Source organism: Limulus polyphemus, unplaced genomic scaffold (assembly GCF_000517525.1).
Source record: "Limulus polyphemus unplaced genomic scaffold, Limulus_polyphemus-2.1.2 Scaffold3316, whole genome shotgun sequence".
Lineage (NCBI taxonomy): Eukaryota > Metazoa > Arthropoda > Merostomata > Xiphosura > Limulidae > Limulus > Limulus polyphemus.
The window spans coordinates 106,141-132,102 of NW_013668926.1; the positions used below are offsets into that span (position 1 = coordinate 106,141).

The window sequence follows — 25,962 nt, forward strand, 5'->3', positions numbered from 1 at the left end:
GTGATTATTAAAAAAATTAAAAATAGATAAAATATGCATTTTATGGAGGATACAATTTTTGGGGGATTTCAAAATAATGTACTAAAACATTAAAAGTAATAAGTTCAAATCTGTAGCAAACATAATCATTTCTTATAAATACGATTTCCTAATGTAATTTTCCAAGATATTAAAGATCATAATGCAAAAAAACTAAATTTATTAAAAGTAATAGGCTTTATGTTTCTTAAACTACCTACATTTGTTAAAGTATTTATGAATTTTCGAAAATATTTGTCCACTAGTTTTATTGTTGGAATGAAATATAGCAAGACTTGCATTGCCTACTAAGAAAGTTAGTAGCCGGTAGACATCGGTTAAATTATGCTTGATTTACATTATATCTAACAATAAACAAAATGAAAACATACAAAGTATGATGTTTGCATGCAGACAAAAGGTCTTTGACTTATCTCAACATTTCATTTTGGAAAGTATTTACTCACTGTGCTACACTGAAATTTCTGTATCTTAAGCTACTTTTACCACACTGTCTGTGTACATTAATTCATTTTTAATTTATATTTGCAAATTTTAATTTATATTTTAACCTAATAATGTAGCATAGACATTTCTTTACTTCACCATTACAAAACAACGAGTAATCGAAAACATATTTTTAAAAAGGTTTTATATAATATTGTTTGATTGTAGTCCCCATATGTGATGTCACAAAGTTACTCAGTGTGATTTTTATTATTACGAATAAATGATTTTATATCACTTGTACTCAGGTTTGTATTACACTGTACTCTGACATAGATATAACTCAAAAAAGTAATTTTTTCTGAAATGTAAAATTGCTCTTTTTTATTTGCTTGAGTTAGCACTTTGCTCATTGAAAAATCTGGAAAAAAGCAGCCTTTTTTTATTGTATACCTGTATTTGATAGTGCTCAAAAATGAATTTTATTTAAAATATGGACCTTAGAAACAAGTAAAATATTCATTGATGTAGACACACACACCATATTTTGGTTATACTTAATAATTTAATAGTATAAAACTGTTCTCTATTCTGATTACTTTAATAAGTTTTTGGACTTGAATATTTTCTTTTCTACAATAGGCTTCTGGCTGCAGGTGTTGCTACTAGTGTTGTAACATGGAATTATGTCCAGGAACACAAGGTACTTAATTGTTATCCTATATCCATCATTTTCCATTATTTCTCATTTCAAGTATCTATATTATTTCTGGTGTAAACATGACCAGGACTCAACATTAGTGGTTGCTCAACTGCCTGAGACAAATGAAACTGAAGTCAGGGCAAGTGAAAGCTAAAAAAATTTGTTCAACCAGTCAAGTCATCTTAAGTTGATGTTTATGAGCATAATAAGAGGAAAATGTTTTGAGAAATTATAATTCAAATGATGCAATAAGATGAATTTTTATACTCATACTTTTATGCCATTATAAACCATGTAATAATTACTTGACTTATTAAAATATCTCATTCTTTACTTAGAATGAAAGTCTACTGAAATACTAAATCCATGTTGTAATAAGTCAGCAAACTAATAGATTCTTATATATCAAAAAGTGTGATATAATGAACATCCAATTTATTTATGACATTAAATTATTTACACTAGATATTTTGATTAAGAATTATAATCAAAATTAGCAGATTTTGCCATATTACTGTGCAAGTATCTTAATTATTCTCTGTCTGGCAAATGTTAAGTAACTTATTTTACAACCAATGTATGACTGTTTACATCATGACATAAAAAACATATGACATAGACAATGTAGTAAGAAACCTGTAATAAATTGAAAATATGATTAGTACCGTTCTGAGGGTTTTCTCCCTATAACTTTTTGCAAGACCACTTCACTACAACTACTGAATTTTCTATTGAAAATAAACATTACTTTGTGACATCAATATATATAAAAGCCAATTGTCGGTCAGTCAGTCATGCTCAATTTCTCTAAACTTCATGAGTCCAATTTCACTTTTCTTCAATAACACTTTTTCTTTTGATTGCACATTCCCATTTTAGTGAACTTAGTTTCTAACATGGGCATAAATAGTTCCTAAATTTTGGCACTTTTTCTGCTATATGAAAGCTTGTTAAGGAGGGAGTTCCCAGAACCACATCAGCTAGGTAGGATCTGAATAGGAAAGCCAGGAACATTCCTGTGAAGAATAAGCCAAAAATTAGTACAAATCTATGCTTGGGAATTATTACAAAAAAGTCTTTATTAAAACAGACTGAAGATACAATTAACTGTAGGAAAGAGGACGACTTTCCAAAACATACATACCTCCACTGATACTAATAGCTATTTCTCGATCTTCATCTTTGCCATATAACATTGTGTTCTATTGTTTCTGTCTTTATAGACCCCACTCGACTGCCCTCAGTAATATCTAATTTGCGAAACTTTATGCTAGCCCTCACATGCCTTATATGCAGGTACTGTATATAAACGCTGTATGCAGACAATAAAATCACTTTTTCTTGACAAAGCACGAGTATGCAGACTAACGTTTTGTCCTATGCTATTTCCACTTTTAGTTCTGCAGGTTCATCCCTTCGTGTCTCAAGGCCCTCTCCTTCCACCCCTCGTTCCATTGGTTCTCTTAATCCTTTCCGTCTTTATTCTTGGGAGATATTTTGCGGGCCGGTATGTGTACTTCTCCTGACATGTTTATATCTCATTACCTTCATGATCTGGCAGTTTCCGCTTCAAAGGGACTTTGTCTTTCCTCTGTGGCTTTGCTGACTACCTCTACTAGATTTTAACAAGGCGATGAGTAACGTATTATCTGACTTACAGTTATTGTTTCTTTCTCTTCTATGGTCCCTATTGATTTTTTTTTGGATCCCACTCAGTGGCGAGTGTTGCTCAGTCGGGTATGCTTGTATTTGAATTCCACACTAGCAAACTTTATATTGGTTCCTGGTTGCTATGGGCTATGTCAAGATGAGGTGTTCCATAAGACTATCCTCTAGATGCAATTCTGGATGGTGATATCATATTACAATATTTCTAACGGACAGCTACTCATGGACAATCATGAGTAAAGCTAAAGACGATTTTGCCAGTTCCTGCTGATCTGAGAGCTGAATCAATTTAGATCAGTTTGCTTTTAAAAATTAGGGAACGTGGTTCACCTGTTGCACTGTCTCCTGAGACCTGTTCCTCAAGAATCCCCAACAATTATGTTTCCCCCTTTCTTCTACTGGTGGAGCTCGGGAGTCTTTACCACACCCAGTTCCCAGTCAATGGGGGGATGGACAGATGATTTACCTTCAGAGTGTTGAGTTTTCTCCACTCTCAGAGAAAAGGGCAAAGTTGGGGACCCAGATGTCGGTAGGAGCAGGACCAACCTACGTGGGAGCCTACTCATAAAACCATTCCAGATTTGACTCATAGTTATCCGGTGGGGGAGGTGCTTGGACTCTCTTATGAACACTGTCAAGTCTTATGTTGTTCATGCAGGGGGGTCCACTGTCTCCTCATAAATCCCATCTTTGGTCCTTGGTGGGACAGTGTTCCACATCCTCTCCTTAATACCATGGGTAAGTGGAATTTTCCTTGCCCATTTGGTGGGGGAGTAAAGACAACTGTTTGCATTCTGGACTTTGGTGGAGTATGGCATATGATCCCGTCAATCCAGACCTGGGATGTTGCCTTTTGGACTTCTTCAGGTTGATCAGAAGGATTATCCACTTTGATGTTGCTTTCTTTCTTTCATAAATTGAATGGTTCAAAATGCATCATTCTGTGGTTACTGCTAGGGATCCTATCACAAAAATGAATGTATCTGCGGTCCAACTGCCCTGGTCACCAATGAGTGATATGGGTACCATGACCCCCTTAAATCCAATCCGAGTTGTGGAACCTCGGATGTTTGGTCAGGGCTGGACCATCATACTTGTATTATATTCCACCCTTTTGAATTTTCTGTAGTTCTGGGTGAAGAGCATACCTGTTCTGGATGTAGTGCAGTGTTCCCCACTTTAATACCACTTCTCGTGGTACATATTTGTTCTCTGGAGACGCTTTCTGTATGATCTCTATCCTCACTGCCTCCTTATTATGGGATTCTAGCTATTAGTGTCAGTGGAGGTATGTATGTTTTGGAAGTTAACATTTTCCTAAAGTGAAAATGTATTTCCAAACATACTTACCTCCGCTGACACTCTCCCTCCCTTCCTCCTCACTAAGAGCTGGTGTTAGTGACCAGAATGTGGTAAGTCTCAAAAAAGTAATTTTATTGTCTGCATACAGTGCTTATATACAATACCTGCATAGAGGGTATATGAGGGCTGGCGTAAAGTTTTACAAATTAGATATTGCCAAGGGCAGTCAAGTGGGGTATATAAAGACTGGAGCAAGCGAATGCAACATTAGATGGCAAAGATGAAGATTGAGAAATAGCTGTTAGTGTCAGCAGAGGTAAGTATGTTTGGAAATACATTTTCAGTTTAGGAAAATGATAACTTTCCTGACAAGAAGAACAGGTGTGTATGCAATCACATGGTCATCGTATGTTTTAATCTTTTATCCAAAGATACCTGTATGATGCATGTTTGCTCAGTTATATGTAGTGCATTCAGCAGCGTGTTCCTGGGAAAGGAAATTTTATACTTTTATATTTCTTTTACATATTTCCAGTTTTATGCAGAATTAATTTGGTTTCCAGCAGTTCCCTCATTTTTAACTGGCTTTTACGCTAGTTTATTATAAATTTAGAAAAATACTAAAAATAACAGTAACTAGTGAGATTAATATGAGGTTAATATGCTTTACATGTGATTAGTTGTGGGTGTTGTTTATGATTTTATACAAACACAACTATGCTGATCAATCATGTGGTGGTGGTGAACAAAATAAACACAACTACATTTATGTGATCAAGCTTGTGAATATTTTAGGTGCATCTTCACTGTATAAAGGAACCAAACAGCATGTGCCAATTCACTTGTTAGATAGAGAAAAATAAGCTTATCATAGGTATAAAATTAGTCATTATTTTGTACACAACTATATTACAGTGCGAAGTGAGCCAAAAGTTGTTATTTGGAATATGCAAGATGCAGATTTTCTCATCTCTATTACATGTTTATTTGTCATTACACATTATAAAGGCTATATATTGCAATCACAGCCTGTTTGTGCATAATTGATCATGGAGTATGTTTTTATAATACCAGTCTGTGGGATATAAAGTGCAATGCAGAAGAAGATTTATATATGTGTATGTTTTTTCTATCATAAACAAAATGACTGATAACTTCAGATTTTATTGCTATATTAATTTATTGAATTTGATATTGTTTATTGAAAATAGATTATTACAATTACGTTTGTAATTTTTAATGATCCAAAGGTTTTAATTCTTGTTACCACAAAATATTCTAGCCTTTTCAGCCATAGGGACATTATAGTTGTATGTTTGTTTATGAGTTATGGCAAAGCTTCTAAGAATACCTGTCACTGTACCTAGTTTTGAGCTGCCAACTCTTGGGCTACTTATTACCAAAAAATATGTAGGATTGACCATCACATTATAATCCCTCCCTGGCATGGTTTAATGATTGCTTTGTGAATTGAAGATTACACATTTGATACCTGGTGCTACCAGACATGTTTGCCATATCTTTTCAACTGTATGTTAAATTATATACAATTTTGATAAGAGCACTGTCATCTTATTCTGGTTTTGTTGATTATTTTATATTTCCATAAATATGATTGATATTAGTTCATATAGGAGAAGGTTTTGCTGTTATATATTTTCATTTTGAACCAAAACAGGTCGGGGCAAGTAGATTCGGTGAGGACTAGCCTGACTGGGCAGTGATCTCAAAAATTAATGTTGAGCCCTGACCACTGATGTTGTTTACCTTACCTTATTATATAGTGACGGGAAATAGTAGATTTGTGTATAAGTTCATATAAAAAATTCCTTAACTAAAAAAGAACTTTAAACAACAAAACTCCAACTCAGTCATCTGTTTTTTGTTTTTTTATAATCAAATAGAAAATTATAATAAATGTATACAATTAGTATACCAACTTTTATATTAATTAATCAAGAAATATTTCATGCTTAGAGATGAAAATCAACAAAGATGTGAGTATATTTGTACTTCAAAATATGAAAATCAAAAGTATCTAAATATCAGAGAACATTTAAATCTGCGACTTTATACACACACATATAATATACTATGTGATTGCAAGTTAACATGTACTTGAAGTATAAGGGACAAATATTTCTTTGCTGTTGACTGACTTTAGCTACTCCTGACTTATTAGCATGCAAATTCTGATTTTATTGGTATAGGAGGTCATATAAACCTTATCTTATTAAATGAATTTCTCATAAAGTATTGTGATTTATATTTCAAATATTACTTTCCTATAAACAAAGTAAGCTAATATGAACCATTATGCCAACTTAGCATGTAGAATTTCTGGATAGAGAAGATTCAAAGATAAACATTCCTTATTATAATACTTTGTTTGTTTTTCATCTTTTGTCACTAATATTAGATTTATTTATTCTATTTTTTGTCATACTTTGCTACTTTTAAACAATTATGATATTTCTAGGAAATAAGTTTGGTAAAACAGTTAATTTTTTTTTGTAGGCTGAAATGGCCAAGATAAAAGTTTCCAACTTTATGGGTGAAACAGTTACAGACCAAGATTGGTTGGAAAAGGTAAGGTAGCTTTTTTTATTTTGGAAGAAGCAAAAGCTGTGATGCTATTGCCATGATAGTGAAAAAAACAAATCAGTATACATGAAAATTCCAAAAGTCAAGGCTGACCTAAAAAACAAAACATAAGTGTATTTATTAAATAAAACTAAATATAAGCTGGTAAATCTTTTTTTTATCATATATCAATTCATGCTGTTGTATATAAAGTTAAAAAATTACCAGCAAAGGTACTCACGTCAAGCATGGCAATTAATTTATTACCTTGATTGGGATGGCAATACAGCATGCATTTGCTTCTTTTGCTGGCATTAAAAAGTGGCAAGTCCCCTGATGGGACAGTGGTATGTCTATGAACTTACAACATTAAAATCTGGGCTTTTTCTCTAAAAGAAATAAGCAAGCAGGCAAGGGGGCAAAATTGAAATGGTTGTGAAGCTCATAAAATGAATAAAATAAAAAGTTTGGGAAGTTGGAAACTTTTTATTACATATAAGCAAAAACTTAAGCTGCTTTATAGTGCAGATATAGTGATTTTTTACCTTTTTTTTTGTGTTTGAGTAAATGATTATAAATTTGTATATCTCTGCATAAGATTTTTATGCTCAAAAGTATATTTTTTTATAAAACTTTGTTTACCTAATATTTGAAACCTTTGGTATTTATCACAAGTAAAAATATGCTTCTTCCCGTACTTTAGTTTTGTACAAGGATAGGTTAGTGGAATTCATTGAGTAATTATGGTATCATTCTGTGGGTAAAATTATACACTTGTTAAATTTTTATTAAATATTGTCTGAACCTCTTATTTTTTACTTCCTTAAAGTTGTACACATTGTGGTATAGTAAGTACCCTTTTTTTTATTTATTTTTGTCTGTTTTAGGCTTTGGAGTCTTTTTGTTTTTATCAAGTATTGTTTCAGTGTGACAGTCAATATTTACCTATTAGAATTATATCTGAAATGAACTATGCAATATGGCTATGGCCATAACGAAAGAAAAATTACAAACTATTTGCCCCTGAAGAAGAAAAGCCTTCCTTTTGAAAGTGCTGGGGTTATAGGGTTTTTACCATTTTGTATGGTGTTTACATTCATGTCCTTACAATGATTTTTCAAAGTTAAGTTTGTGTTTCAACTAACATTTTTATCTTTTGCTACAATAATTGAGTTGTATTCATTATTCTTGCAATAATGTGAAAGTGAATTGCAAGTGAAAGAATGATTGGGTCATGATATCAATGCTTCACATTGCAAACAACTGTGGTTCATGACTTTTGTATCACCATGTATATTAAGGTATGTTTACATGTCACTTTTAACCCTTTCTCAATGGGTGGGCCTAACTATGCATGTCCCAGTCTTTTAGCGATTTATTTTTAAAAATTTAATAAGTAACTTTATTATTACTATATATAAAAAAATTGGTATCAAAACATAGTTTATATTTCAAATTTTAATATCATGTATGTTTTAATTTCTTAATATAAAAGGAAATATATATAACAAAAAGCTAAATATCGATTTGTGTGTGTCACATAGTACCTCCTCATGTCTTTTTGCTTTGTTTATATTTTTTATGCCTACCATATACCTCTACAGTTGATTAACGAATTAGAAACATGAATTTTAGATACTGGCAAGCTAGAATATAAATTTAGAACCTCCCACCATTTTGATTTGCTGAGAAATCAATGTATCTAGCAAATCAACTAGAATTGAGCCTCCTTCTACTCCATTCTTTCCAAACCTCTTGTTTAATTCCATCTACTTTTCTTAAGGGTGTTTTTATAACCAATAGAAAGGACAAGTTGTATTTCACATGATTCTGACAGTTGTTTGTAAAGAGCTTGGAAGAGAAAATAATAATTTTGTCAAGACTATAAAATGGTGATGACCAAGTTGTTGCTCCGAACGGATATTAATTTTTTTTAACACATACATATTTTATTTATAAACCTAAGCAAGTTACAGATGTTTTGGGTGTACTAGTAGATTTATTTAATATGTATTTTTTCTTTCTAAAATGTATATTTGAATTTGCAAAATATTGGTATTATAGTTAGATTTGTACTTTGTAGGGCTATGTAGTTAGGCCTACTGAGCTTGTGCTTTTCTAACTGTCTAAATTGAGATAAAGTAAAAGCAAATGATGCAGCATTAGAAACTTTACAACTTACTTATTCGTAACATTTAGAAATGTACAGTAAAAGAAAGCAATGAAAAGTTGTACAACCTCATCTATACAAATGTATACTCACATTGTACTTTCAAAAACTGAAACAACTTTCAGAAAACACATACAACAGAAACTATAAATGAGTACCAATCTACATACATGTAGTTCACATAACTATATAGATATATTTACGTTTCAGAAAATGTACGTGACAGGAGGTATTACACATATAAGTGTATAAGTAACAGAAAAATACAAAAATATGTAAGTTTTACAAACTCTGATATACAGAATTGTATATGTAAATGTTTGAGAATGAAGAACTTTCAGAAAACATACATGAGGCCCTGCACAGAAAGAACTATGAAATGAAAGGGAGTATCATACATACAAGTGTATGAATAACAAAGTAAAACTTTGCAAAAATACTTCAGGCAAAAACATTGTAAAAAGGAAACATTGTTATACATTCAAATACAATAAAAATGCTAAGATATTTGTTAGTTTTTAGAAAAAAAAAACTATTTGTTAGAGGAAAAGAGCAGACACTTTTACCTGGTACACAAACAATATTTTAGTGAAACTATCATAAACAGATTTATCGTTATTTTAAATTATAAAGTGCAAAATAAAGCAGCTATGATAATTCAGTAGTTTTGGTTATGTACTAAGTTAAAGCTTGTCTTCTTTGCAGAGTATCACAGGTACGATACTCTGTAAAGTGATTCATACAAAAATACACATCACAGAGTGTACACTTTGTATCCTGTTGTCTGTAAGGCATAGTCAGCATCTTTTCTTTTTACCTTTTTTGACAAGTATTGGATAATGCCTCTCAGGAGTGAGTCTCAGAGGTGAGTCCTGTGCAGATGTTGTAAGTGGAATACCAGAAGGACCAGGTCTGCTCTGAAGTAGAGGTTCAACAAGAGAAGTGACCAGCTCCATCCTGAAGGACTTCTGTGATAATTCCAGCTTATTGGTCTTTGTCTTGTAGAGAATAAAAGCATTGACTATGGTCAAATCTAAAAGCCGGAAAAAGTTTTTTTATACCATTTTATTGACCTTCGTCCAGTTGAATAATAGCTGAGGAACTGGACATTGAGCTCTACTCCTTCTGTAAACTTATTATAGCCTACAATTAGCTGAGATTTGGTAACCTCAGCATCCCTTCCTGTTCTTCTTATTGTTGTCATGGCACTGGAGTATAAAGGGCATAGATGTCTCATTTGTCCACTAACTTCACTGCTATCAAACTTCCACATGTAAAATATTGTGCTGCTTCTCGCTGTAGGGTTGTTGCAGCCAGTTCCTGTTGGAAATGCAGTCTGTCCTTCCTACATGCCCTACAAGCATAAGTTCCAACAGTCAACAATTTATCAAGTGAACGAGAAGAAATGTAGAAGTTGTCTAGCCTGTTGAATTTGTCCATCAGGTCCATGACAATATTATCAACTAAATCTCTGGCTGGCATTTGCCCCTCCTTGCTTGTGTTCATCTTGAACTTTAAACAGTATCCACTTACAGCCAGGACCCACAACTTGATACCCCACTTGACTGGTTTCTTTGGTAGGTATTAGAGGAAACCAATCCTACATTTTGTACCCAACATTTGCTCATCTACAGACAGTTGCCTGTTAGAAGAATAGTGAGAAACAAAGGAATTCAGAAGAAAGTCTATGATATGTCTAATCTTAAAAAGTTTATCATGGTTAGGGTCAGTCCTAGGAAGAATGTTAGAGTTGTTATTAAAATGTAAATCTTTATGTATAGCTAAAAACCTGTCCCTAGAAAAGATTTTAGTAAACCAAGAATTATGAATGGGAAGACAGGTAGACCAGTAGTGAGAAATAGAAGGATGAGGCTTAAGGCCTATAACTATAACTAGGCCAGAGTAAGCTAAGATATCTTCAACAGTAACATCTTTCCACATTACAGTTTTTGCTTTTTAGATGGTTCATTTTGGTTTACTTGTGTTTTATGTGCATACCTGTTTATTTCACGTACAATTAGGTGCAGAGCTTCCATCATGAAAAGGAGTTTGAAAATTTCCATTGGTTTATTCAAAGAGTGACCTGTTGGGAGACAGGTTCACCTCTATTGAATGAAAGTTTCTGTTGTTCTTCTTCTCTTGTGATTTTCACCCATAACTAACTTTTACTTCATATAAGAGGCTTCTTCTGTGAGGAAGGATCAGTGGTAGCACTCACTGGAGCTCTTCCCCTTCCTCTACTCCTCTTAGCTCTGCCTCTTCTCTGTGGTGGTGATGTTTGTTCTGATGTATCTGGCTATGGGGAGTCCAGAACATCCTCATTGAAATGAGTTTCACCAGCTACATCTTGATCTGTCCATAAGACAGACACAAGAAGAGCTGGTTCAACATTTAGTGGTTATTTGGGTTTTTAAAGAGATTCAGTTAGAGGCATTGAAATTGAAGCATCAGGTACTTCAATATCCAATTCCTCTGACTGAATTGCTTCTTCCTTTGATGAAGAAGAAAGATCCAAGAGGAATTGAATCTCTTCCTCAGAAAGAGATTTCTTCTTTTTCATTTGCTCCACTTTTTTCTTTACTGACTGTTTATCTATTTCTAGAAGGAAAAAAACACATTACATGTAAATTATGTATATTCTTTGTGTATAATTGCTTTACATGTATATATATTCTGGGATGTGTTTCATAGATTTCAGAAGCAGTATATGATATGTTAAGATACAGAAGCAGCTACACTGAACTTAGATCAACAACTATATACTGAACTTACTGAAAAGAGATTTTGTGTATATATTATAAATGATAATTACTTACTTCAAGGTAAAAGTCAGTGACAACTCAGTGTGTTTCACAACTGTAAGGGAACTTCTAAACTACACTTTAGTTGCAAAAATAAGAATGTTTTCCAAAGGAGACTAGACTGATTCTAAATGCAGTGTGATTACTCTGAATTTTCCAAGAAAACATTTTAGCATACGTAATCTCATACATTAGACATCCTGTTCTCAGAGCAGGGATTGAGTCGACTGTCTTTTTGTGCGTGCTTTGTTGCTTTCAGGAGTATCATATTACGGTGGTGTCATGTAAACAGTACTGACACAAACAGCAATTTGTTGGTTTATTTTCAGTGGGATTCTACTTTAGTTGTTGACAGCAAAATAAACACAGAAAATAAATGTGAACTGTTTATCATTTTAAACTCAAGAGAAGTACTTTGAAACTTCTTGACCAATAATAACAAAAAAAAAGGCACAGCTGCTCCTTTTATTTCTAATTTTACAACTTGTCTTTTCATTATACTTTCGGGATTGATCTACAGGCTGAAGACTCAAGTATATCATTAGATAACTGATAAGATATAGTTTTACTGAAAACGAATGTTTGAAATGTATTTAGGAGGATTTAAAGATTACACAAAAGAAATTTGAGATTTTTGGGATGAAGAATAGTATTTTTAGTTGTAACACGAAAATCATTTCCACTCAGACCAGTAAGAAACAGACTCAATATATTCACAAACAACTCTATAGTAAAAGTACTTCAATAAAGAATTTAATTTTTTGTGTACAAAAGACTTGCAATATTTACTAAAGGTCTACCAAATTTTGTGAAGATGCATATACTGCATTAAAAGGTATAGTATAAATACTTAACATGTGTATACGAACTCGTGTATTATTCACTGAGCCCATTGAGAAAGGGTTAATAGAGTGAGCAAATGTATAAGAAATGCACATGTTCTGTTAGGTATTTAACATTTTGTTTGTCTGTTTTGTATATTATTTTCATTGTAATTGAAGTACTTTGTAATTTAAAACAAATACATAAGTGTCAGATTAGTTGAAATATTAGTTTAATGATGGTAGCAAACATTTTTTCAAAAATTAGCTTGTCATGAGAACAACACATTTTGAAATTAGATATGCATAAATCTGATGAGAAATATAATCATAATAAATGAGCTTAAACATTTTATTTTATTTTTCAGAAAGTTTCAAACCATCATTTAGTTATATTTTATCTCTCTTGTAGCCTCCATAAGTGCTAGAAATTCTGTATATTCTTCATAGATTTTACAGTTTTGTATTGAGTCCATTGGTATATGATCTGTAGCCTACAATATTTTTCCTATAATTTTCAAGTTTATTGATACAAGTAAAGGAGTTTTAGTTATATGATTTTCCGTCTTCCCATTTTATAAACCAATGTTCTTTGCAATTCTAAAACAAATCTATACTAGAATAAACAATAAAATATGTATTTATGAAAGTAGTGCTTTTCAAAAACACTTGATTTTATTATCTTTTTTTAATGTGACTTGGCATCTTTTTGATTCTACATATTTTTTACAATAAAAACAATAGCATCCTTTTTCTGAATGTTATTAGGTAGTAAATAATCCTGATAATATGCATTAATATTATTTGTGTTTTTTTTCAGAACATTAACGATATGAAGTCTAGGATGGAATTAATGATTTTAAAAGTTCAGGTAAGACTCTTCATTGTTAATAATATTCAAATATTTCACATAATTTATTGATGGTTTCATGGCAGAATTCTGGCCAAATAAAAAAATATTCAAGTCTTTTGTAATCTGAAATACTTTGGATGAAAAAGAATGGGTATGACTATTCATTGTTAAAACTACTTAAAAGTTGATGACTTTAGCTTGTACATTTTATGTTTGACATTGATTTAACTTGCAATAAATAATCAGCTTTTGTCCAATCTAAGCTATTCTATTTTCTACTACCACCCTAGTCTACATTAAAAATTGAAACTTCCTCTTCCTGCATTCAACTTTGACCTCTAAAATGCTCATATAATCTCTTCTTCAACTCTATAAGAAAAGTAAAATTGACATATTTCGATTTGTCTTAGTTTTCCATATTTTAAGCTTGTGTCCTCTAAATTTACTGCCTGCAGAGATTTTGTGAAAATATGATCTAGCTTTTTGGTTCTGAATCTAACAGTTTAAAAACTCAGTCATGTCTCTCTGAACCTTATTTCTCATCAAAACATTTCAACTTGTATCTATAAAAGATAACCTCTTAAAAACCTGGAATCAGTATTATCTCTGAACGCTTTCCAATAATTCAACATAGTGTCCCAAATGATGTCTAAACAGCACTGTATGGAGTGAAACAATAACCTTTGACTTTGCATTATTACTAACTGACACACACACACACACACACTCTCTGGAAGGCTTTTGAGATTTTGTAATAGCTATGCCAAGATCTTTTTCTTCACAAAATGCACCCAGAGTTTTTCCAGCAAGTCTATATTAAAGAATAATTAACGCTGTAGTAAACTAATGTGCATAATCTTACTTGTGTTAAGAGTAAAAGGCATCTTTCAGATGCAACTCCAGCTCAACAAATATATTAAATTTCTCTGTGGAAATATAGCATTTTCAGTGCAGTCTGAAATATATCTTCTTACTATAATAAACGTATGTAACAAAAACTCCTGTGCCAGCTATTGAATGGTATCACAAACAAAAATCCATAACATATTTCACACTTTGGGTATTCAGGATTCAGACAATTAGAATAATAACTGTGGTATATGCAACAACCATTTCTTTATAATAGAACACAATTTTAAATAAAAGTATTCACCTCACAAAAAGAACATGACTTTCACTGAGACTGTATGTGAGGGTTTGACTATATCTTTATTGATTTAATTTATAAATGTAGTACTGAGAAACTGGAGTTGTTAAAAAATATTTTTTCAATAAGTGGTATTACTTTTAATATATCAAACATTACAGTTTATATTAGTAAAACTTATGAAAATTTTGAGCTCTGTATATTGAATCATTTTGATGCAATGAGTTTGACTAAAGAGCACAATCTGGATACTTTTCCCATGTAGTACGTCCCAGAAAAAATCCTTTTTTGTAGGAAATGCTAACTTTTTTCTAACTTTTTTTCAGAGGTATGAATACTATGATTAGTAATTATTAGCACAAACAGCCGTCTGTAGGGCAGCGTTTCTGCTAGTATATATATGATAGCCAAATGTGTGTCTGTCATGCTCTATATCTCCCAAATGGTTAATTGTAGAAAAAAAAGTATATATCAAAATGTTTTGCAATTCCTAAAATTTCATGTCAATATCAACATAGATCTGTTAGTTTTCATATGTGCTGAACTGTCAATCTGAGAAAAAAAAACTTAAGAACAAAAATGTTTCTTTTCTTGAGGGAATTTCATGAAAAAATTAACTTCCTCTGTTGACTGATTGAAAGAAATATTTTGAAGATAGGAGCATGAATGAAAAAATGCATAAAAACAGGAACATGTTTGAATATGTATTTGCTGTTGTTTCATTTATATATATTTTTGTCCATGTCAGTGTTATATGCATGCATGATTTTAATTTGAATTGAATATCTCTCCTATAAGACTAAATAGAAGTGACAACTGTCAAAAAGTGCTCACTTTGGTAGTGGTCTTTTCTTTTACTTAGTAAAATGACAAGGAATGGTGGCTTCCAACAGAAAAAAAAAACCCTTGGCTTCTAAGTGAATCTGAGCTCTCTTTTGTACTAGATGCACCCATTACATCGAAACCAAAACATTTTTGCCAACAGTGCATTGCAGTCGGTCTCTTTTACTTAACAACAAATGCAATGCAATTTTCCTTATTAAAGTTATACATGTAATGACAAAAGATGTTTGTAAATGGCCCACTAGACAATCATATTGCATACACACACTGATCCACTCTAGGTTGACTAGACATCACTATTTTCAAGAAAATTACTGTTAAATTGTTTCAATAAACATCTGTTAGTATCAGTATAATATCTCTAAATTTAACCACTTAACTGAGTATTTCATAAGCAATGTTATTAATGAAAATGAGAAATAGAAAAAGACTAGTACAAAACTCTGAGGTACACCACTTGTAACGTTAATCCACTGTGATTTCAATCTGTGAATGGCAACCTTTTACCACACTCTTAATCCACTTATCTTTTGCACCAATAGATGCAATCTTCTTATAGTATTATATTGCATCTGGTATAAAGCTTTATGAATGTTTACGTACATCAAACCCATACCTGGATTAACTGTAACATTTTCAAAGAAAGTTAGTAAATTGATAACATAACTTTCCCTTCCTACATCGTTTCACATTTTGCCTTTAAGTAATATATTCATCTTTAATAATTATAATGCAAAATTAACATACTACAACATTTCAGTAATTGCTGTGCTGGAAAGTTTTAATTTTATAGCTTTGTTATTTCATTTTCAGAGATAAAAGATAAATGTATAATAAATTATCTTAACTAATGTATAAAGCATATAATGCATGTCAGTTTTCTTCTCATGCTTTTTAGTTTTTATTGTATATTTTTATTTCATCTATACCCAAGCTTACATATTATATAAACTTACGTCTGAAGTACTAAAAGCCTTTCCTTGTTCAGTTGCTTTCATTGCTGTCAACAAATGTGACTAAAATTCTGAATGTCCTTGATAGAATGTGGAGCATGCATCAACTTACCTGTAGTTTCCACTCCCATGAGTTTTACTGTTGACAGCATGAAAGCAACTGAACAAGAAAAGACTTTTGTAATTCTGAGGTAATTACCTATTTAAAATTTGAACAGTTTATTGACTGTACTCTATCTTGAGACACTCATCTTTGCATGTGGTGGTTACTTCACTTTGGATGTTATAATCTGAGTCATTTTCTATATTATCTTGTTTTTGCTGGTCTACATGTAAAATAATTCAAAATAGATCAAAATAGTGCTTGATCACAGCATTTTCAGAAGGCATGAAATTGTATGAAGTGCCTTTAAACTTCACCTTCAAAGCTGTGACTTCACCTTTTTATCCCCTCGACAAGGTTCAAGTAATTTTCATTTATCAGATCAGTTGGACTAGGGCATTTGTTGTGTTAAATAAAAAAAATAGTATTATCACATTTGGTTTCCAACTTCTTGATATAAGCCAATCAAATAACCGAAACACTACATGTTTATCCATGTTCGTTTTAACTCAGCATGCATTATATAGGCATAAGCCAATCAGTATGCTTGATCTGATTTCTCCACTTAAAGTAAGTCAATATAAATTACGTACCCCAGTAGTTATTGAAAGTTTGTGTCAAAACAAAGAAAAAAGTCTACTGTATTGATAGACATAATTTGGTTGATTACTCTCAATGGATTATGGAAGGATGTTAATGATGACTGGGAAAGGTGTTTTTTTTACACCGCACAGATTGCTGTATTTTTATTTGATTGGTTGTCAAAGGAGGTAATCATTGATTACACAAGGTATTTATCATAAAGCTCTGCCATTTTAAATTGCATTAATTTACAGATATAATTGCATTTTATGCATGCAGTCAAATAAGACTTATATTTTGCTCTATTAATTGTATTCTTTATTTCGTCAGAATGTGTTTAGCAAATTGGTTGGGCAAAAAAACCTTCATGAGATTTGAGTCAAATTCTGACCAGAAATGAAATACTCCAATGAAAAATAAGAGAATGAAAAACTAAAAAGTTTCACAAAGTTTTGAGTTATAATTAATTCAGTTACTATGTACAATATACCAAAGGATTTTAGCAATGCTCAATTTCTAATGATACAGGAAAAAGCAATGCGCATGAAAATCCTACTAAGACTACCAATCATGACCAGCATTCAAAATGTAAATTTAAAAAGAAAAGAAAAAGGAAGAAAAATGAAGCAAACCTAGAAGATTGGCTTATATTATTTTGAATGAAGACTGATTATTGATTCAAATTGCAGTAAATAAATTGGTTTTCTTAGATTCTAAAGGAAAAAGTTTTTAAATTAAAATTTCAATTATCATTGTTTAATGCTCCAAATTATAAGTATATATATATATATACATGTGTAATGGATATAATTAATCCTTAAATAAACAATTCCTTTATTAAATGGTGTTTGATACAGAAATATGAAGTCTCCCTATTTCCAAAAACCTTTCTCTGTTGGCACCTGGAGGGAGTAGTGACTTCTCCCTGTTTTGGGAGTCTGGCTTGACCCCTGACTTTCATGACTTATAATGCTTTTTGTTATCTCTAGTTATCCCTTTTGAGACGGGTCACAGGTGAAGCCCCCCAGTGGCACAGCGGTATGTATGCGGACTTACAACTCTAGAAACCGGGTTTCGATACCCGTGGTGGGCAGAGTACAGATAGCCCATTGTGTGGCTTTGTGCTTAACTTCAAACAAACAAACACAGGTGAAAGGCCATGTCATCTTGTTTGTTGACTCGCATTCAAAATTTTATTGAACTTCTATTTCATAAATTTATATCAGTAACTTTGGTATCAAACAGTAAATTATAATTCAAATTTTAGTACTATACATTACTCAATTTCTTAATTTAAAAGTAACACAGTTAAACATCAATTTTTATGTGTCACATGGTATGTTGAATGCAGCTCTGGTTCTAATTAGATGTTTGTGAAATCAAAATACTAAGTCTATAGTTTTGTATGAATTAGAAACTTAAATTACCGATATTCACAAGCTAGAATATGAAATAAGAGCCTCTTATCTTTTTAATTTGCTGAGATACTGCTCATGTAATAAATCAAACACATTGGCACCCCCACCCACCTCTTACCATTTTTGGAAATGCTTCCATATATACATTTCTATATATGACATGAATAAACAATCGGAAGCTTAGAATGTCCCCTAGTGGCTTTCTCAGACATTTTAACGGGCTTGGTGCAATTTCTTTCTTTTGAATTAATACTTAAATGAGGTAGGGTGTGTCTTTAGTCTGCTCGAAATTTCATATTTTTTTAGACCCAAATACAGCTTAGTTACTAAGTTTGATAAATTATAATTGAATTCTATGGTATCGATATAGTAATTTAAGTTTTTCGGTATTAAAATGTATATATAAAACCTAAAAAAAATATTTTGTTTCATATCCTCCATGTGCAAATGTTTTAAAGGCTTGATAACCTACGTCAAGCAGCAACCGAGTACAAAGGTCATAACTAGAATAGATAATTGTTTGCTTTACTTCTTTAGTTACTGTTCTATGTTTTAAGAAAAATAACTTTAAAAACTTGTTTCAAAATAGTAATAATCTATATACGTATGTAATGTATAATAATTGAAATTTGATTGTATTGTACAAAATATTAAGCTACAAAAACACAGCTAAGACAAGTTACTTTGCACAGACCAAAGGTCAGTTTTATGTTATTTGAAACAGTAACATGAGTGCACATGAGCTGCATCATTGTAACTTCTGTATTGTTAGCCAGGCATGGCTAAAAGGTCAATATAATAAAAATAATAAATATATATAAATGTATAATGTTATGAGATTTAAGCTATTTAGTCTAAACATGTATGTTTTGTGTTATAATTTGTATTTATTTCCTAATTTTTTATGGTTGTTGCAAGATCAGTCAAATCTACTGAACCCATACAGAGATTAATTACTGAAAATAACAGATAAAATATAAAGTTTTTCTCAAGAAATGTTTGATAACTATCTGGACATTATAGAGACTTCATATGTCAAATTTCAAAATTTTCTGATGCATAAAAGTATTTTTAAGCTTAAAATGAAAATTACTTTGCATGATAGATAGGCAAGAAGTGAAAAAAAAGACACGAGAAAAACATTGTTTTACAAACCTTAAGACTTAATAAAAAAAATTTTATATTTTGCATATGTAAGCATTGTAATGTTTACTGATAATCTGCCAAATTTCATTAACATACACTTACTAATTTAGAAGTTATAGCATGAAAACTATAACAAGCATAAAGTGGTTATGAGGTCGGTGCCAGTGACCGGGCCTGTGCTGAAAGAGTTATCTGAATAATGTGTGTGTGATTTGAAATTTACAGTAAGAAATTAGTGAAAACAGTGGTAGTAGGCCCAGCATGGCCAGGTGGTTAAGGCACTCGACTTGCAATCTGAGGGTCGCGGGTTCGAATCCCTGTCACACCAAACATGCTCGCCCTTTCAGCTGTGGGGACATTATAATGTGACGGTCAATCCCACTATTCATTGGTAAAAGAGTAGCCCAAGAGTTGGCGGTGGGTGGTGATGACTAGCTGCCTTCCCTCTAGTCTTAAACTGCTAAATTAGGGACGGCTAGCGCAGATAGCCCTTTTGTAGCTTTGCGCGAAATTCCAAACAAACAAACAAACAGTGGTAGTAACATTACAGAAGAGCATATAACAACTTTTTCAAAGATAGTTTAAGAAAAGTTTTAATTTTTAACTGAAAAAGAAGAAATGTGTAGCTGCCCCATTTCTGATAAGTAACTCATTGTTTTATAAACATCTTGGGAGTGTTACTGATTGATAGATTAAGAATATTATCAGACTTGTTATTGTTTTCTTCATCAGCCAAACCCAAGTCACATTTAGAGATTTCTTTTTGAATTATGCCTTGATTATTGTATCTGAAGGATTGATACATTGGTATTGGATGATTGATCTTCACAGCTACAGCCTACAAAAGATAATGTATTCTTGAAATGATATTATGTATTCTTCTTTTGTTGGGAATCTATACTAATCTAGTTGAAAATGTGTTAAAATTAATTTTATTCTATTTCAGTGTCTTATTAAATATGTAATGTGTACTGTATTGTGTAGAAGAAAGAGCATTCACCAGCTTGATGTTGTATGTTATATGTATAATGCATATAAGTTGTTTTTATGATATTTATTCTTAATAGTATATGAATACAATTTTTATACTAATTTAAACACAGTTATTGTTCTTGAGATCCTTTAAAACAACACAGCACACTAAGTATTTTATGTAATAATTTATCACTGACCCTTTTTGTTTTTACCTTTTTCATGATTTGGTATATTAGTTAACTTTTTTTCTTCAGGCTGATGTCTGTCATGCCCTTGAAGAGGTTGAAGGAGGCAAGAAGTTTCAAGTTGATCAGTGGAAAAGACCACAGGTGCATAAACATTAGTAGATTTGTAAGTTAGGTATTCTGGTAAAATTAGATACTTATTTCGAAATCAAAGACTTGAATTGAAGAAGAGACAATTAAAATGTTACAGGATGGAAACATGCACCCTGTCTGCTGAAACAAAATAACATATGAAAGCATTTGAAATGTAATGTTATTATAGAAGAATGATGAGGATCAGCCACATAGAAAAACACAACAAGTAATAAGTATGTATCAGAATGTGGAAAGACAACTGCTGGATATACAGGAAATGGAATATGTTTGCTGTAGGTATGTAAATTCATCTGAGAGAAAATTGGTAAAGAGTGATCTGCTCAATGACATTAGAAAATGGATTAGAGATTATAAGCTTGAATTAGTAAAGTTGGTGTGTGCAACTAGGAATAGAGAACAATGGAGAATTATAGTTATTGTCTCTCAGAACTGGAGAAGACATCATGATTGAATGAACTCAAATTTAAAAAGATGCATCATGATACTATTTCAATAATGTTAGGAAAAAACTTAAAATTTAATGATTATTTAGAATAGATAACAATGGAAAACCATAGTCATTGACCCTTAGAATTGGGGAGGACAACATGATTGATTGAAATCAAGGATAATAAATCATGCATTATAATATTATTTTAATAAAACCAAAATAGAAATTTTGTAATTCTATGTTAATAAACATAAGATAGAAACTTTAAAATTTTAATACAATTACTTACCTCCTTTCACAGTTGCATCTTTTCTCGATTTGACTGCCCTCTAGTGTGCAAATTTTTGCTTATCACTAGCCTTGAAACTCCCACCTAATTCCACATGTATACCGCATGGTTCTGCTGCATTTAAGCATGCAAATTAGCATGCAACAGTCCTCCACCTGATTTTCATATCTTGATTTGGCATGATAATGTTAAGACCTAGTGCTTGATTTCAATCATTTTTTTGTTCTTTAGTGCATTTTGAAAACATTCAGTTACTAATTTTTGCACTTTAAAGTATTGTTTATAATCCACTATTGGGTTGGATTTCTTTATTTGATTTGAATTCTATTTCTCACTCAATTATCAGTAGTTAGTCAATATTTATGAATTCACAATTTAATTTTATGATTACAATGGTACCAGCATTCAACAGCCCATGAAAATGGCTGCAGGTGCGGTGTTATTGGTAGAGGGAGTGTTGGCTGTAGTTTGTCAGGAGATGGCTTCTTTTATATGGCCCAAGGGATCTCCCAGTCTACAAACAATTCTACCATTACCTGAGGAGTTAGATCAGGCCACTGCCTTCTTGTACATCCTTCTCCCTCTTTCTTTGCAGTACAGGCACATTCTCAGCCTGTTGAAGCACCTAGACCTCAATCACCATTTTTAGACTTGATATCACAGGTATTTTGTGTTTTGTCTTTGTCATTTGATCCTTCCCCTTCATTTTTAACTGCAGCACCTAGTTTAGAGTTTTAATTTTTTCCCTTCGCCTGATATTGGGGTCCATGCTGAATGTTTTGCAGATCAATTTTGTGCTAGGGTTAGTATTCTGTACCCGCACGTACTACAGAGGATCATGCACTTACATATCATCATTAAGCAAACCCTTGAGTCATTCGAGTTTCGTCAGAAAGACTCTCCCTCCTTTTCCTTACACTTCCTACTTTATCCCTTGTTCCAGTTGTCCCCCCCCCCTCAAGATCCTGTTTCCCATCAGCATCCTACCTTCTCATCAAGGGAGCCATCGCACTGGCTTTTCCTGTGCTTCTAACCAGGATTCTGTTCATCCACATTCATCTGTTCATTTTTGTCATCCACAATAAGACTGGGTATTGGCATCTTGTTTTTGATCTCTCCCATCTGAATTGCTTCTTCAACATGCCTTGATTCACCATGGAATCCTACCTGGCTCTCAGATGGGCCTTTCTTCCATGGCTTTGGATGATGAGATTCGATGTGTTCAATACATATCTTCACATCCCTATTGCTTTGGCTTCATGTCATTATCTATGTTTTGTTCCTGAGGATTCCTACATTTTTGTTGGCTCAATTTCTATTTTTATATGGATGACTGGCTTTTTCTTGTTCCATCATTTTCAGTCTTTCACACACACACAACTTCTTATCAGAGAAACTGCTCAGGTGGGTTGGATTTTGAAGATGGAGAAGTCCATTATCCCCCCACCCAATATATTGTTCTTCTGGGGGTGTTTTTCAACTCGCATCTTAGTCAAGTTCAACCTTCTCTTTGTCTGTGAGCCATGGAATTTTTAGTTCAGAGGGCACTCTCAGCACCTTCTCTTTCTGTGTGAGAGGTTCTATCTCTTTTGGGACTTTGGAATCATTGGAGGCTCTTACCCTCTGGGCCATGCCCTGCAGTGGGTACTACATGATTAATGGCATCTCATCAGAGTCCATCTAGATTTACAGATATACCTTCTTGCTTCCCTTCAGTCCAACTTCCTCTGGTGGTTAATTAGGTACAACACAACAGTGGGAGGGGGGGTACCTATTCCTTCTCCGTTTGGATAACCACATCTTCACAGATGCCTCATTGTCAAGATGGGGTTTGCGTATGCTGCAATACACAGGAAATCTTGGGCCATTAGTCTTTGAAGGAGTTAGGTCTTCACATTAACATTTTGGAACTCTTTGATGTTCATTAGGTGGTGATTCAATTTCTGTTATCTCTTGGACCAAGACAGTTATGATTCTTTCCTACAACTTGACAGTTGTCTCTTTCACCACCTGACAAGGGGGCACTTATGTTCCCACACTCTAGAGCTCCTCTTCTGGGCTCACAGCCATCAAATTTATTTGCCAGCTTGTCACACATCAGGTGCCCTCAAACTTGTCATGGTTTGTCTGTCCTATCCTGACAATATTTTACCCACGGAATGGTCTCTTGACCCCAAGGTATTCAGATGGCTATATTCTCAGTTGGATTACCTCCCAGCTGTATGCATTTGCCACTCAAATGAATGCCAGACTTCCTCTTTTTTAGTCTCCAGTTCCACATCCTTTGGCTTTTGCCATGGATGCATTCAGCCAGGATTGGAAGGACCTTTATACATACACTTCCTTCTGTTGTCTACCCCAAGTAATTTCTCTCATCCACTTCGTTCCATGTTGAGCCCTTCTTGTGACTTCTTTCTGGCTGCTCAACCATAGTTTCTGTCCCTTCTCCTGGAACTACCTCTCTATCTCTCCTGGTCCCTCCTTTGGCAACAACAAACTTGGGTGCTTCATCCCTCAATTTCTGTATTCTGGCTTTACTTGTGGCTTTTGTCCAGTTATTTGCGAGGGGTTCTGGACTATCCACAAATGTTGCATCCCCATTGTCTCACTCTGTCCATTTTTCATCCATGTATGTGTATCAATGTGAGTGGAGAATATTCTGTCATTGGTCTCTTCAGCATGGATTCTTCCCTTCCTCAGATATCTGAATTTTTATATGGTTGTTTGACATGAGTCTTCCCTTTTCAACCATTGAGGGCTTTAGTGTGGCTCTGTCATCTACCTTTTGTTTTTCCTGTGTGTTTTCCTCTCCAGTTATTTTTCTTTATTTTAGTCTATGCATCTACAATGTCCTCCTCATACCACTCAATTTCTGGACTGGAATCTAAGTGTTGTTCTCCATGTCCTTTCCCTTCCTCCATTTGAATTGCTAATCTCATGTTCCTTATATCACCTTTCCTTGAAGACGTATTTCCTTCTCTTTTTGGACTATGGATATCGTTGGTTGGATTTGTTCGCCATTGACATTCACCACATTTTGTACTACAAAACCTATATCCTTTTATATCCTAACCATTCCAAAATATCATCTGCCTATGAAGGCGATTTTGCCTTCACCCCTATTACACTTCCTTCCATATCCCATATTTACTCCTTCTCTGATCCATATTGTCTCCTGTGTCCTGTCTGTGCTTTACAGTGTTACTTGTCATGCACACCACCCTTTCATGGCTCTCACTCCCGTTCTCCTGAATCTTGCCAATTGTTATGTGTTTCATCCCATCAGATCAGTCACCTTCCCATGTTCTTGCCTGCTCATTTCTGTCGTTCCTTTGGAGGAGATTATCCAGGTAGGCATTTGGACCACTCTCCACAACCTTGTGTCACATTACTTGCACTATCTGGTGTTTCCTGCTGTCTTCCTCAAGTTTTTCAAGTTTTTATTTCATGATATTGACTAGAATTAACACTTTGAAACCACTTGCTACATATCATACGTAACACCAAAACAATGGTTCTTATTACTTAATAGGGGAAAAAGTCAATAATTTGAATTTTGATTAAGATTTAAAAAGATGGTATATTATGGTTTGATAAAGCAAAATGAAAAATTATAAAAAATGCTACATACAAAATTAAACAAAATTACATTTTGTGATATTAAGTTGGAAAGAGAAAACAAATTAAATGGAAATAAAATAAGAACATTATATGTCTGAATATCAAATGAGTGTTTTTGGGATCAGATATTTGTTTATAGGTTCCAAAACTATTTAACGAATCTGTGTCACCTTATACAGAAACATTGCCATTAATGGACCTAGGTTTTAGGTAACCATGAAAGGATTAAAACTTCCTTAAAATGAAACATAATTTGGCTGCTATGTGATTATCAAAATTTATTTATCTCAGTAAATGATTTGATTGGTAATCAGTGATAATTATCTTTCTCTGTTAGGGTGGAGGAGGTATCACATGTGTGTTACAAGATGGTGAAGTATTTGAAAAAGCTGGGGTCAACATTTCTGTGGTTCATGGAGAGCTTCCTCCAGCAGCAGTTCAACAAATGAGAGCCAGGTAAGTGCTCAGATGCTTTACAAGTTTTCTCTAAATGTAGGGACCAAACATGGTTAGTGGTTAGTGTGCTGGACTGTGAATCTGAGGTTCTGTGGTTCTTGCCACATTGACTCTGGAAAAAGAAAATCATGCTCCATGCTTTGGGCTATGGCTGTGTTATAAGAGTGATTGACAAATCCCACCTTTTAGGTAGAGTAGCCCATGAGTTGGTGGTGGGTAAATGGAAAATTAGGAAAAGCTAGCACAGGTAACTTTTAAGTAGCTTTACACACAATCAACAACAATTATACTA

At 33.0% G+C, this 25,962-nt stretch overlaps 1 protein-coding gene across 1 annotated transcript in view; it reads left to right on the forward strand.

The window, feature by feature from the left end:
• The window catches only part of LOC106469120 (oxygen-dependent coproporphyrinogen-III oxidase-like), a gene marked incomplete at its 3' end in the record, with an annotated part of 29,950 nt that extends 4,280 nt beyond the window's left edge, over nucleotides 1–25,670 (forward strand). The window contains exons 3-7 of the mRNA XM_013929578.2: nucleotides 1,108–1,168; nucleotides 6,656–6,727; nucleotides 13,334–13,384; nucleotides 20,788–20,862; nucleotides 25,552–25,670. Of these exons, the coding sequence (XP_013785032.1) occupies nucleotides 1,108–1,168; nucleotides 6,656–6,727; nucleotides 13,334–13,384; nucleotides 20,788–20,862; nucleotides 25,552–25,670 (378 nt within the window). The remainder of the gene's footprint in view (nucleotides 1–1,107; nucleotides 1,169–6,655; nucleotides 6,728–13,333; nucleotides 13,385–20,787; nucleotides 20,863–25,551) is intronic.
• Between the last annotated feature and the right edge of the window lie 292 nt (nucleotides 25,671–25,962).